The sequence below is a fragment of the Rhamphochromis longiceps genome, linkage group LG5 (assembly GCF_057381845.1).
Source record: "Rhamphochromis longiceps isolate RC_006_pf linkage group LG5, R_longiceps_female_GT1.1, whole genome shotgun sequence".
In the NCBI taxonomy this organism is placed as follows: domain Eukaryota; kingdom Metazoa; phylum Chordata; class Actinopteri; order Cichliformes; family Cichlidae; genus Rhamphochromis; species Rhamphochromis longiceps.
The window spans coordinates 6430865-6446406 of NC_140561.1; the positions used below are offsets into that span (position 1 = coordinate 6430865).

Here is a 15542-nt window from a genome sequence, read left to right on the forward strand (position 1 = left end):
CCGCCTCCATCTTTGTAAACTCAGAAAGGATTGCTAGGTTCCAGCTGGAAGTGGCACTCACCAGCATTTACCAGTGTGAACACCCTGCTAACATCAGGCTAGTCACATATTATGCATTTGCAATTGTTTGAGTCGAGTTATCGCCCCAAACCTCTGGGTAGTCAAGTAGAAGGTTTTGAGAAGGAAACTTAAGCAGCTTATTAAACAGAATTTCGAATATTACTCTCTCGTTTAAAAAGTCTGAATTCATCTTCACCTGGAATGTGCGATTTAGCTTTTTGTTTCAGTTTTCATCTCATGAAAACAAAGGAGCAAAGCTATGAATGAATAAAAGACAGAGGTTAAGCTCTCGGCTATTCACTTCATGAACAGCTTAGTTAATATGACTGCAGCATAGTTTATAATGTTACGTAGCTAATCAATAGGGGGCTAATGGTTCCTGGAACACCTCCTGCTTCGTGCCCACACCCTTCGGCTTGTATTATGGGAGAGTATCGTTCACTGGCAGCTCGGGGTTTTTGTTTTCACTGTTGTGTAGCATATGCCAGGAGCGGCAGTGTGTCGACAGAGGATGGACATTAGTGCTATTACTGCTTGAGGAAATGCATGTTGTTAATGGTGTGGTGCATTTGCAAAGGCTGCAGGAACTGAGTGTTTTATTATATGTTTGGACTGCATGTTGTCACCCCATGTGTTTTGCATCGCACTGATTAATTGTGCAAATCTGAGAAATGCACTTTTACAATAGAATGATAACAGTAATTAGAGACACACTTTCCTTATTTGTAAGCTGCTGCATCAATTGTGTTTACCCTTTCTGACCTCTTTACGCCTGTTCTCCTCCCACTTCCACCTCCTGCTGGCCACCCGCCCTTTAAATAAACCCCCCATCCCCTAACTCACCCCACCCAGCTTTCATTCTCTTTCCCTCATCTCCTCCTCTTCATCCGCTTTTATTATTTCTGGTTGAAGTCTGCAATCAATTAGTATGAGAGAAGGCCCAATCAATTCCCACTCATTTGCAATTCCTGCCCGTTAAACACTTTCCTTTATTACCAATGTCATAATTAATGCGGAGGAGATTGAGGGGCGGGGGGTGGGGGGATTCTGGGGGTGGGGGAGTGGAAGGGGGTGGGAGAGTCTTTGCCTTATCGCCTGCTGCTCATCCAGACATCACTAATCATCAGTGTAGCGGGCCATGCTTGCTTTGTACAGCAGGCCCAACAGTAAAGAAGTGAAGCTGGACTTGGCGACAGACGCTTTACAGTTCTGTCCATATGACAGTCAGTGAATGCACTGCTATGGAGAAGTAAATATATATTGCGCATGTTCTGAACGTCGTCACAAGAGTAAACTCGAGCAGCCCGTGTTGGTAACTGTCCCCCAAGGACAAACTGTCCACAATGTCAGAATTTGCTCAAGGACATCCTTCATTTTTTTTAAATTAATTAATTTATTTTGCATGACATTTCTCTTCAGTGGAGTGTGATGCAGAAAACTGTTCGGGCCGTTTGTGCCAAACCTCTTGCAACAAAGATAAGCACATTTTCTGCAGTGCTGCAACCCCAAATGACTGCAAATTATGCTCTCGCGTTTTTGGCTCATTTAAAATCAAGCCAGAAAAAGAAAAAAGAAAATGTTGAAAGGTGATTACAGCTGAAATCATTATCACTTAGAAATGCCTGAAATGTTCCTACACTTGTCCTGAGCCTGTGGACCTGTGGTTTTGGTTTGGATTATTATCTTATGTTTAAAGTTAATTCATGTTAAGATTTTCTTGTTCTTAGGTTTGGTTTCTGTTTTGTATTTTGAGCTCCTTTTGTTCTGTGTCTCTGTGTTTCCTTCCTGTTGCCATGTCTTATGTCTCGTGTCTGTGCGTGCCTGTTGTACCTCCTGTTTTACTTTGATAGTCCCTGTCCTGTGTGTAGTGTGCCTGGTTTTGCTTCCTCTTGTCTCGTCAGCTCTGATTTCTCCCAGTTGTGTTTCCCTCCTGTCTCCCATTCCCTGATTGCTCCTGTGTGTATATAAGCCCCGTGTTTTCTTCTGCTTGTTACTGGTCCGTCTGCGTTACCTCCACGTGTCATCCTGTGTTCCACTCTTTATGTTTTCCTGTGAGTTATGGTTTTAGATTTGTTGGTTAGATTGTCCCAGTTTAGGTTTGTTCTTAGCTTCCGTCTGTCCCATCTTGGCTCTGTCTGTATTATTACCTCATGTCAATAAAGCTCACTCATTGCATCGTCAGTGCCTGCGATTGGGTCCTTTTCCCTTCGACTTCACATGGCTGCCGCGGCAGTCGTGACAACACTATCTACAAAACAAGTCTACAAGTAAAATTAGATTAGTGAAACCCGTGCATTGGCTGCTTACTATTAACCAGCATGCATGTTAATGAATCAGAATAATTTTAAATCAAACTTTCAATCTGCTATCGCAAACACCACCAGTCCCCAACTTTCATGGTGTTACAGGATTCAAATGTGTGACTTCTGTGACTATAGAAACTGACATAATAGGGTCCAAGAAGGAAGTCACAAAAGACAAAGTTTCCTTGGGAGTGGTGATGGTTCACTAATGTTTTTAACGAGATTTCAGATAATAAAATAAATCCTGTATTTGTGTGTGCACTGTTTGAATGTAGTCATACACTCTCCAGAGTATATGACCAAGTTTATTGCACAATGAGTTTTCCAGCAATGCTAAACAAAATAATAAAAGCACAGAGTAAGGGCTATAAACAAGTACAACATTTCCACAGAAACGCACAAAAAAAATCACAAATTAACAAAACATGAAAACAGCTGTGAAACCACCACGCAGAGATTCAAACTGACTGCAAACGGCCCTCGCGTCCTCAATGTGACGTTTCCAGGGGTCCATTGTCTCAGATAGGGTCTATGGCTAGTAGATGTGCACAGCTGTGTGGAAGCATGTTTTATGAGCAGCAGGATGAGATGGTAGTGTGACTGGGGAGGGAGGGTGCAGGTGGTGGACCAGTGGTAATTACTGGGAAGCCCTGCTGCTCAGTTAGTGGTCCCAACACACCAGTCTGTCTTCTTCTGGACCCTAATGAAAAGCCTTTTAATATCTGATTAGCTTTTAATGTCACTCTGTGGGAGTGGGTGTGGTCTGGAGACTTTTATTAGAGACTAGGAAAATGGGCCTGCTTGCCGGCAGTTTGTCATTTTTGATTGAAGAGCCGAGGGATGCAGGTGGAGATATAATTACACCGGAGGTCAGTAATGTTTTCATAAGTGTGCGGTTGCGTGTTTATGTGCAGCCTTTTATGGTTTCTTCCTAGTCTCCATTTCGGCCCGCAGAGGTGTCCCTTTGATGGATTGTACAGATAAAGTATTTGATGACACAGGAGAGCCCGGGCCCATTAGAAATTCATAGCAGATTATCCACACAGCTCAAATGAAAATGGACATCAGAGACATAATGGCTGTCGTTGGCATTTTCCACCACTTTCTGTGATATTGTTTCCTTTTCGTGACTTAACCACTCTCATTTTTGAAAACAACAATTCTTCAAAGAGTCTCTAACAATCATATTGTTCTGCTTGTGCTTCACGCCGGCAGCTTTCATCCGATCGCCTCTATCAAGTCACGGTGACAAGAGCTCTCTTGCAGAAATGAGCTCTCATGCTGCATCAATACGAGTTGTCTTTGAAGGAAGTCCATGCAAACAATTTGTGGACTTTTTGTTGTATTCTATTTCTATTTGTTCTTTTTTCAAAGGTTTGTTTTCACTCTTTGACTAAAACCTCGTCACAGATGTCGCTGAATCATCATTTTTCACCAGAGACAGCACTTTGGAAGGATGCTTTGTAGTGACAGTGCAGAAGCATGCCACACATTACTTAATATCTGGCTGCGCAAAGCAGCCAGGACCTAAAGGTAGTGGGTTTTTGCCGGGCTGTTTGATTGCCGCTCAGCTGTAGCTGTGTGTGTGTGCTGTGTGAAATGTGTTCAGCTGTTATGGTGCATCCTGCATACTTGTTAAATATAAATGGCCGCCAAACTGATCGTGGCAGGTGAACACTAAAGCTCAAAGGAAATTCCTGTCCAAGTCTTTAGTCTTACAAGTTTAGCTTTAATACATTTGCACATGATTCAGTAGCCCATTTGCTGACCTGTTTAAACCTGAAACATGGGTCAAAGCGGTTTTTTTAAACACTTACATACCTTGATTTGTTTCTAACTTAAGACAATGTCAAAGTCATTTTACATTGCAGGCCACGTACAGCCCACTTTGATCTTATTTGGTTAGGGTTAGAGATAGCTTGATATGAGAAAAAGAAGTGAAGTTTCAACATTGAGTCTCAGTTTTTCTACATGATAAAAAAAATGCTCTGCTCTGTCAGCACCCCTCTTTGGGCTTAAATTGTTAGAAGTAAATGTGTAAAATTAAGAACTCTGTAATTACACAATTTGGTGTAGTATGAATGGCCATGGGGGACATCTTTGTCACTAGGAAAAGCTATAAAACTTGTAAAAAAAATAGAGTGAAAAGTCCAGAATTTATGTCCTACTTCACATTTTTCAAAGCCATCCAATGAGCCACATTGACTGGGGCTGACTCTGGCTCCTGGGCCTTATGTTTGACATCCCTGGATTAGGCCAATGTATCAGAATCCTGTTGCCCGTGAACTTTCCAAGGTGTATCATTCAAAATAATAAAGAAGCAGAAACATATTTCCTTTAAAACGATAAATTTGTCCGTGTATCCTCCACAGACTCGTCTTTCAAACAGCCTGCTCTGACTCGTCACAGAGTCACAGCAGCCACAGCGATCATCAATTAGTCACTTGCTTGGTTGATGCTGTTTATGATGCAATCCATGGATGTCTTCAAGGGGCATCAATTAAGTGAAAGTCACTGGCATGTCTGTTTTGCACAAGGTATCCTTTAGCAGCAGTGAATGATGCACCAGTTTATGCTATTAGTGAGACATATCTGTCACTCCCAGCTCACCTTTTTTCTGCATGCAGGATCGCTATTGTGATGAGACATATTTTACCCCAAACCAAGATCTTGTCCTGAATCTACTCTGTCAGAGTAGATTTGAGTGCTTTAATCTCCCCACAGAGGTTTTTTTGTATATGGGCAAATCTTTTAAATGTTTAAATTTATGGAATGAATGCACACATGCACGGCACATGTTCGATAGCAGACTTGATCTCAGGACTAAAATCTCTCAATAACCAACGTCAAGGCAGCAATGCTAAAGAATGCCTTCTTCATAATGAAAAGAAGCAGATAGCATCAGATTAAACTGCATTTCATGAAAACCTGCCATAAGAATATGTCGTCTTAGCCCACTGGGCAATCCACTGATCCCTAAGGTTCACGTGGCTTGCGTGTCTTTAGCATACCCTAGTGTGTCAGAACACGCTTGCTCAGACACGGACCAGTTGGAATGGACACAGTGCACGTCTGTTGTGGTCGCTAATATGCAAGGAACACTCAAGCACTGCTTCTATGCAGCAGCATTAAAAATTGCCGCATGAACACACTGATTAATTTATAAGTCATGCGAGAGGGGCATAGGCAGCGCACCCAAAAAAATCCCAGATAAGCTGCATAGTGTGAGAGTTCTTTTCTTCTACACAGACAGATTGTGATTTGCGTGTCTGTGCGTGTAAATGGGTATGAGAGAGAGAGAGAGAGAGAGAGAGCATGAAACTGAGATGCTCCTTTCAGTTCAGGATGAAGAGAAAAAAAGAGGCCTGAAATATTTGGGGAAGTGGGGATTGGTAAGGGGGGGATTGGCTTCTAGTCTTCTCATATCTTATAGAAAGACTTGGAGACTCTTTCCAAAGAATGATTCTGCCATTGTCCCACTCTGGCTCTGCTTTTAAATGATCAGATCATCTTGGAAAAAAACCCTCCCTACAGTCAGTAGCAGTACATCTGCATTTATGGTTTGTTAGCATCCAAACTGTTATATTGAAGACGTTTCTCTCACAAATCCAGCAACAGTACGCTTCTTATTGAACTCTCGTACTACATCAGATTTATCTTTAAAGTGATGCATGGCGTCGGGCCATGAGGTGGCACTCAGCTGCCTGACGGTAAACACTCATTAATTCCAGCTCTGCCAGAACACACAAACATCTGCCGTCTGTTGCCGTGGTGACTCAATGGACCCCATCCAGCAGGCACCGTTGCATGCCTTTCTGCGCACCGTATTTCAGTGCACACAATGCCAGCCGGTCCTGGTACCAAAACAAAGCAGCCGCCTCCTCGTGGCTTGAAGCAGGTCCGCTGTGTGTTAGAGGGAATCCCGGATCCTGCGCAGAGCCTGCTGCTTGCTCACATGTGCGTGGACGGATGTTTAAATGCTCCGACAGAAGCCCTGACGCAGCACAACCCAGGCCCTCGCTGCCTTTCTGCAGACGGCGTCCGTCCTGATATCGCAGGCTGTGGGGCAAGGCCTGGTTTCATTTTCGAGGATTCTCCTCAGATTCTGTTTCCTGTACAGAGGTGCTTTTCTGAGGAAGTGACTTATCATTTCTATCAAAGTGATAACATCAACCTGGTCTGTGTGAAGTGTCTGCTTAGATTTGTGCAGCCGTTATCAGCTTGAGCTGCTTTATTCATTGTACCACAAAAAGTAAAAGTCACAATTCAGTTTGTGGTTCCAGGAGGCCGCTGTGAGAAAGCAGACATGCTGTGAGCGCTGTCTTTAGTAGCGTGTTACATCTGGACACCTTAATGTTGTGACAGGCTGTCAGGAGACGGTGTCTTGCTTTCTTACGCCGACTCGTTTCTCTTCGTGGCGTTGAAGCCGACAGTGCTGATGTGGTGTCAGAAGTAGTGCCAGCACAACACCAAGCCGCTGGGCTGCGGGCGCCTCTAATGAGCTCCCCTGAGTGGTAAGCAGGCCGATGGAGATGGCCCGTCCTCTCTCCTCCGCCTCGCTCAGCGTGCTCGCCTCTAATTGGTGGGAGAAGAAAGAGGGACTTCACTCTAACAGGAGACAAAGCTTTGTTTAAAGTGAGTGACACAAAAAGTAAAAGAAAAATCTATTTCTGCCTCATGTGAAAGCAGGTCCTCTCACCCCAATTATAATTTCTGGCAAAGGCCCGAGGTTTACGTCGTCCAGTATGTCCTGAGCCCGAGGAGAAAGACATGGGTGACGCGAGCAGAGTCAGGTGTTCGTTTTGGACGATGGGAGACTCTGATGTGCCAAATGAATGCTGCTTTTTCACCTAGTTTTAATCACACTGTTGGCTCTTAATGTCAAAGTGCTCTTTGGAATGACTGGAATAATGACGCCCTCTACTGCTCAGTTAGCAACACAGCCAACAGAGGGAAACAAAATCAACAGGGGACCGTGGTACATGTTAGCTCAGCTCAACCACCAAAGGATCCAGAGGGAAACACGGTGAAATGTCTTTATTTTTTTATTAATTCTAGTAAAGGCATGGCTGTAGTTTAAGAGGTGGAGCAAGCCATTTCTCATATTGTTGCTATGAGACACGTCTGGACAGTGTTCAGTGTGTGTGTGTGTGTGTGTGTGAATGCAGCTCAAAGCAGAGGCTTGATAACTGCTCAGGGCGTGAAGCTCAGGCAATTATGACATGAAATCTTTGTGTTTCGGTTCTCTTTATCAAAGCAAGCTTGTGGCAACATTATTCAAAGACATATTTTGGATTTTAAAAATGTATTTAAGCATTCTGGTGTCACAGTAGCACACCCACGTGTGCCAAGATCCAGGGTTTCCAGGAAGAACAGTGTACTCGTGTCATTTGGCTCACCAAATTGTGTGCACACATCACATTACGTGGATACAAAATGTGCGGAAACAAACTAAATTCTTATGCAAAGTGTGATAAAGTATTAGCAAGAAGAAAAATGGATGCTTAAATAAATTAAAAGGCCTGGTGTGTTGATTCTGTTGATCATCCATATTTATTAGTCATTTAGTCCATCACTTGCACAGCCAAATTAAATTGCTGCTTGGGGGCCAAAAATGAGCTGCTGGGTTCTTTTGCTCTGTTATCTTTAGAAGCTGATTTCTAAAACACCAATGATGCACAAGCAGTAAGTTAGCGTCCAATAAAATTCCTTTCTTAGGTTAGTCATATATGAATTTCTCCACAAAAACCTTTGAATCTACAAACATTTTACATTTACTGTGGTTATAGTTGATTATCATACACATTCTGAGTCAGAGAGTGTTTATTATATTGATCTCTGAGTGTATCGGAGCCTCGTGAAAGATTGGTGACCTGTCCGGGGTGGCCCCTGCCTTTCACCTTAACAATAGATGGATGGCAGAAAATGGTAAAAGTTCTTCTACCTCAGCCTTCATCAGGATGAAATTGCAGCTTCTTTTGCTCTGGATTGTTTGCCCGGTGTGAAAATATTAATTGAAAACCACACAAAAGTACTTACAGTGTACGCTTCAGTGGACTACACTGTGCTACTATGTTCTGAAGCACTGTTACCATAGTGTGAACCCGGAGCTTCAGAGAAACCAGTCTTGATCATTTAAAACGCTCTGTTACATCAACTATTTCTCGAGGCTGTACCTCTGTTATGTAACTCCTACATCTGCCCAGCTCTAATTACAAACCCCGTCTGAGCTGTCTCAAGGATGTCACGCCTAAAACTTTTCCTTGATCTTCTTCTGTATGGCACTGACTTTACTTCTACTCCACTCTCTCTCGTGTTTCTGAGATCACTCTGTGTCCGCACATTAATTGTCATGCATTCAAGGCCGTTTTTCAGAAGTCGGCTGGATACAATAAACTCTCATTTTCTGTGTGAATGCCTTCCATTTAAATGCATTCACACTAAGCTTAAGAATGGTCGGCAAACATAAACTTTAACCTGCCTATTTGTGTCTGGATTCATCTTTGTATTCAATAAATGCCTGCAGTAATTCTGTTCTCAACTCTGAGATGATGCATTCACATTTCTTTTCTTTAATTCAATCCAAAGTTTAGAAATCCGAAAATATTACACAAAATCTATCAAACAAAATGTGAAAAATCAGCGCGTTGCTAATTGGCTAATGTTTGGATTTATTCATCACAAACCTGTGATCATGAGTCTTACTGTGCAAAAATGATGATTGGCTAATTTCATATGAAGCGTAGTGCTGGCTGCTTCAGGCCAGTATAGCACGGTGGCTGCTGTCACTCCAAGGTGCTTTGCAACCCACCTCAACCCTTTATATTATTCATGCTATGTCATGTCATGGTTGTTGATATCTGCTCTATTTTTAAAGGGAGTTTTGTTGCTTCTCTCCCTGTATTTTGGCCTTCAGGGTATGAAATTGGATAGGTGTGGAAGTCTTTGAACAGAGCTGTAAAACCAAATATGTATAACTGCCATATGGTTAATTTTCATGTAATTAGTCTTACAGCCCAGACCCAGAACTTAGCCACTGAGCACTTGCTGCTGCATATAGTGACTTGACACTCTGGGGGCACTGCTTGTTGAGATTTATAAACTGTAAGTGAAGCTGAAAATGTGAGTGAAGAGGGGACAGTGTGTTGTTGGCTCAACCTGTGAATGATCTAAGAAGCAGCTAGCCAACTAGCCAGAGAGCTTCATAATTACGTCACCACCTATCATCCTGATATAATCTGTTCTTGTTTCTAAGAACTGCTGTTTTAGCAAAGTGAATATGCTGCTCTAAAATTATGCAGTACTTAGATAGTCAAGACTTGGTGGAGTGGTTTCAGATCAGGTTTCTTCTTCCTCCTTTCTTCTTCTACTTTTGTTTCTACTTTTTTCACCTGCTCCCTTCAGGGGTCACCACAGGGGATCATCTGGCTCCATTCACAACAACCCCAACATCCTCCTTCATAACATCAACTCTCTGCATGTCACTACATGCAAGAACCCCCTCTGTGGTCTTCCTCTTTTCCTCCTGCCTGGCAGTTCCGTCTTCAACATCCTTTGTCCAATATATCCACTATCCCTGCTCTGCACATGTCCAGACCATTTCAATCATTCCTCCTCCAAACTGCTCAACCTGAGCTGTCCCTGTGATGTACTCTTGGTCATTCTGATTGGAAACCTGAACATCTTAACCTCTTCAGCTCTGCCACCTCCAGCTCAACCTCATGATTTTTTGGTAGTTCCACCATCTCTGAACCACAGACCATAGCAGGTCTCACTACCATCTTGTGGTCCCAGATCAGGCACTGGCTCTGAATTTTTCCTCAAACTGCCAAATAGGACAAGGAACATCCAAGAATCTCTTCTATCTGAAGTCAGAGCTACATTATTTATTTTATACATAAAACACATAAATAGGAGCCTCTTTCTTGCACATAGAAACTTAAACTGGATTCAAACTGGAAAGTCTTACCATATCGTTAGCTTCATAGCATAATTGCCTAAGTCATTTGACTAAGTCAATGACTTAGGCACTTATGCTATGAAGCTAACGATATACTAAAAAAATATACTTTTTAAAAATTGCACTTTTTTAAAATTATCAGCCTTTTCCAGCTAGATTTAAAAGGCTGAAAGATCTCTCTGGCTTTCTTCGTGCTCTTCCTCTGGTTTGCTCTGCAACATTTGAAGCGCTGCCGCTGATGCCTGTGATGTCACAGGCTGTCCTGCTTTCAGAGGCTTATGGAGAAACGATAACAAGCTCCTTTATCCTCATTAGCGCCATTACATTATGACGTAGCCTCTAGCTATTGTTGTCTTTCTCCGTCTCCCCTTTGTTTTCCTTCCCTTCCCTGCCTGAGACACAACCAGCCAGACAAGCTGTATCTTAGTTAACTTTGTCTGGAGAAGAGACACGTGAGGAAAGCATAACATTGTCGAGGAAATCTCAGGGCTGCCTGCTACAACTCTGTCCCACTAGAAATGGTGGAAACAGAAAAAGTACATTTGCTCAAGAGAAAGGTGCTAAAAGCAACTCCTGAGTGTCTCTTTAAAACAGATATTCTGATATACATTAGATGGACATGTAAAATCAAATCAATGTTTCTGACCCAGAGCTTATTCCATATCTTTTTATACAGTCTGTGCTTCTGACTGGTGGAATTCAGTTAGTGTTGTTAAAGCTAATATGAGAGCACATACAGTTTTTCCCCTAACTGAACAGCAACTTCTAAGACTGAGAAATGAAGCTAGTGTGGAAGTTGAAATAGCTGCCGTGAGGCTGACTGCATCATTCCCCACAGAAAGCTCATAGGGGTTATTCTTAAACTTGTTCAGGCTCGAATTTGTGCATTATTATATTCGGTCTCCGTTGAGTGTCAGATGGGATCCTGCTAGGTTTTTGTTAGCTCAGCTAATACCTCTCTGAACTCGACCTCTCTCTTGTGTAATGCTGTTTGTGGCTTTTGGAGCATTTTAGTGGAAATAATTTGACCTGCTGTGGGGTTAAACTCATCCATGCTTCAGGTTTTCTGACTAAAATCCTAGCATTGTATTAGCCTACATAGGTAGGTATATGTACTCCAAATCCACCCGTTTGCCCTGTCTTTCTGTTTTTGCTGTCTTGAGTTCCATCTTTTAGAAACAGCAAACTAAAAACACGATTTGATTCAGTAATCTGGCTTTCTTCAAGGTGCTGTCATGTCGGTGTCACTTGTTTGCAGAATGAATTATTTGAAGCTACTAGTAGTTATTTTTATTCTCGCTGCAGGGAACACGCTGGTGTAAACAGCTAAGGCAGTTTTTTTTTGGCAGCACATGGAAGAGAAATATTTAAACCTAGGTGATGTGATCTAAACTGGGACGCCACCTGTCAGGAGGAGCCATTAGTGGGAAATCCCATTACTAGTAATCCTATAGGCCCAGTGATAGGAGCACAGTAAGTAGTCTCCACTCTCTCCTTATGTCAGTTTCTCGTGGCCTCGCTGTATAAACAGTAGTGGCCACAAGCCTGTGAGTGCCAGTCTTGGAAGAGGACATGACCCCTGGCAAACTTTCAGCAAGTGGACAGAGAAACGAGCTCAGGATATTAATGCCGTTCCATGCCAGCTGCAGTTCATTGTCGAAACAGTGAGTCGTACACTCTTAGAAGCTCCTTCATTTAAAAAAAGAACGCTTCTCTCTGTTAGTCTGTTTAATTGACTTCCATCGTCTGTCAGATGCAGGACTGCGTGCTTCATCACCACCTTTCAGCCAGTTTTGTCAGCTTCAGCAGTGCTTATCACCTCACAGTTTTAGCTAAATTTAGACCATTGGCTTAATGCCACGCTGCTGTGTTATTGTTGTTGATGGTGGTGGTGTTGTAGTAATGGGTTTCAGCTAAACATAGAAACCAAGTAGAGCTCAAAGTCAGTACTAATGGTAGTACTTAACTTTAGTAATGATTTGGAGGTATTTTCAATTCAGATACTTTGGGTTATTATCCAAAAAGTAGCATTATCTCACAGCTAGAAGGCAGCTGGTTCAAACCTCCTGGTAGGTAAAGGCACATCTCTGTGTGTTTCTCTGTGAGTTTCCACAGTTAAGTTGTTACGTTATCTGGTAATTCAAAATTTGCCATGAGTGTAATACAAGGTAGATAAATTGCTCAAGTGCGTGGATTCATAAATGCATGTGAAAAAGGTAATATGGCTTTTTAAATACCACTTCATTCCAATCCACAAATAGTCAAAGTTCTTAAATGAAAGCATTTAAAATTGGTCAAATCACAAAAGGTTACCAATGTGCCAAAGCATCCTGACCACCTAAGTAGCTAATATGCTGTCAGTCTTTGCATGCAGCCAAATTACCTCTAACCGATCACAGGTCTTCTAGAGTCCAGGCCTCGAAGATTCCTCTATCTATCTGGTGCCAAGACATTAGCAGCACATCCTATAGGTCATGTAAGCTGTGACTTAGAATGGGATGAGGCTTATTCCAACACTTCCTCCAACATCCTGCTGCTGTTGATGGTAAGTCACACCACCATCAGAATGTGGTCTCTCTACTGTCAAATTACCATCATGTGAACTTTGCAGTTTGGGTCCTGCCTTTTTCAATCATATCTTTATACCTGCTGATTGATCCCACATACAACATGGAGGTAATATTTTTTTTGTTTTGGCTCAATGGAGTAAATATACACCTTTTTTTTTCTCCAAGCAAGCTATCAGTTATTGGCATCACTGTCAGTCTAAAATCTTCACAATATCAAACTCAGAGGCTTACTCAGCAAAAACAGATCATTTCTTGTTCAGTCATACGGATTAAATTCACCATTTTCCCAGAAGAATCACTGATGTTTACGTCTCTTTATTTCCCACTTTGCTGTCTGCATGTTTAAACTCGGAGCAGTTCATCTCATTAATTACTGCACATTCGCCCAGAGAGGAGAATAAGCCGGTGCATGAAAAGGCTGCACGCACTCAGGTCTCAGTGCTGCCTCCCTCTCTCTCGCTCTCTGTCAGTGTGAAGGACTAGGTGCAGAGAAAAACCTTGACCTTGCTGTGCTGCCAGCGAGCGGCAAGGACTTGCCGGGCTGCGTCAGGCTGGACACACAACTCCACTGAGAGGGAGGGAGTGAGTGGGGGTTAGAGAGAGAGAAACAGAGAGTTAGAGAAAGGGAATAGAGGAGGGGCTATGCTGAGAGAGTGACAGAAAGTGGTGGTGGTGGTGGTGTTGAGGGGACTCAGAGTACAGCAGGGCCCGAGCTGTCTCTCTCTCTCTCTCTGAAGCTGGAGGTGAATGTGGAAGGATGGTCCCCTGCCTTCACGCTGCCAGTGTCGACCATATGCCGGGCTGCTCGCTGTCTCTCCCTGCCGGTAGGGCTGCTTCTCCTCGTGCTTCTGTTATTTTCATTTTCTGTCATGTCATACCTGCATATTGGCCTAGCTGGGACTGCTTTTTCTTCTTTTCTAATCTTTGGAGTGTGTGTGAGGTGAGAGCAGAGACGGAGAAAGAGAGTGCTTGCGGGCTACGTATGATCTTGTTTACACCCGCTGCCTGAGCAGGTGTCTGGCAGGGATGACTGCAGCAGCTGCAAATGCACTGTGCCCACCCCCCACCCTACGCCCCACCACTTCCACCCTCGCTCATCACTCCCTCTTCCCATCTCTCTCGAATAGTCTGATGTCATGGCAGCTGATGTTTGCTGCCTGCTGCTCGCTGTAGCAAACTGGGGTTGAAGGGACAGTCCAACTTCTCAGACAGCGCCTGGACTGTTGTTGTCCTTTATCTCTCTCTCTCCCCCCATCTGCTCTCCCTCTATGCAGAGGCAGATGTGTCCTCCGAGCAGCCTTGCAAACCAGGGGTTGTGCACTTGTTGTTGATGTTTTTTCTCTTTGGTGTTGTCTTTAACTCTGCTGCATCCCGGTTCTACTTTTGCTGAGGGCAGGCGTTCGTGTGATGAATTCCTATTGATCATTTAAACAGACCCAGGAATAGTTCATTACATCAGGCTTCTCTCTGCTGACCTAGACAGCATTCAGCGTACAAAGTGGACAGGCTCCTGTGCCATACTAACCATTATTGCAAATGAGATGGAGGGTCCTCAGCAGTCACTCCCCTCTGCCTTGTACCAGTACTCATTGGCTTGCATGTCTTAATACGGTTTAATAATATTAATTCAATATTAATTCATCCTGCTTTGGCCCGCAGCACAGGATTACGTCTAACTTGTGTGATTTTTTTTTTCCTGTATGTAGCCTGACAGCCCACATCCAGGGCTTTCAGGCTCTGAGGCCAGAACTGCTTTTTCGGTTCTTGGTTTCTGTCCTCAGGGGCAGGATTTTCAGGTTGGGTAGATTATGCAGCATTAAGCTGCTTGGTATCAGATAATTCTACAATGATGAAATCCTCTAGGGTTATGAATTAAAATGGGTTGAGCTCTGCCGTTGTGTTGCACTCATGAGAATGTTTGTGACTCTACACTTTTTTTAGGGTTTAGATTCAGTGCATCACAGCTGTTGCTAAACAGGAAATTTGTTGCCTTGTCCAACGTTTAGGAAGACATTTCCTGCCTGTTTTGAATCTGCAGCTCGGGTGCAGAAAATAAAGCGGATGGTGCCATAAGTGTTCTGAGAAGAGAACGCATCCAAATCACTCCAAGAGTGAAGCACGCAGAAAGGTTTAGGCTGTTTTTTAATGCAAACTACATCAGCGAGTGCTCGATAAATCACAGGCTCATCAGAAGGAGGAGGACGAATCAAAGGAGGTGAAAAGGAGCCAGGAAGCTTTGACAAGCTCCTGATGACTCATCTTGCATATGATTTGAAAGGCATTAGGTATGGGCCCAGCCGGCCAGACAGAGGCTCACTCTGCTGGCCCATCAGTCATTATCACTCCAAGGAGACTCGACTCCAGGATAATGATTCTGATTGGAGTTTGCTGAGGTTGAATGGAATCCAAAATCTGATGCACAGAGTCATCAGAGCCACATTTGTTCTCATCTTTAAATTTGAGTTGCCCTCTTTGTGTTTGGTCAAGTGAATCATATGCAGCAAGAATGCTAGAGTGAATAGAAATGTTGAGAGATTTTTTAGATTATAGTTACTCTTTACATTTTTGCACATGCACAGTCCAACCTTTCTCATTCGCAGAGTGTCATTGACCATTTGGTCAAAGCATGTGGTCTGCCAGTTTATGCAC

At 43.2% G+C, this 15542-nt stretch overlaps 1 protein-coding gene across 6 annotated transcripts in view; it reads left to right on the forward strand.

The window, feature by feature from the left end:
* Positions 1-15542, forward strand: part of iqsec1b (IQ motif and Sec7 domain ArfGEF 1b) — a 238243-nt gene that overhangs the window by 177215 nt on the left and 45486 nt on the right. Inside the window, exon 1 of one of the 6 annotated variants that reach the window (XM_085405546.1) lies at positions 11618-11987. The exons of 4 other annotated variants lie outside the window; for them this stretch is intronic. In XM_085405546.1, the coding sequence (XP_085261672.1) occupies positions 11896-11987 (92 nt within the window). In that variant the 5' untranslated portion in view covers positions 11618-11895. Of the gene's footprint in view, positions 1-11617; positions 11988-13425; positions 13718-15542 lie in introns of those variants that run through there. One more of the 6 variants, XM_085405548.1, reaches the window with a different exon arrangement.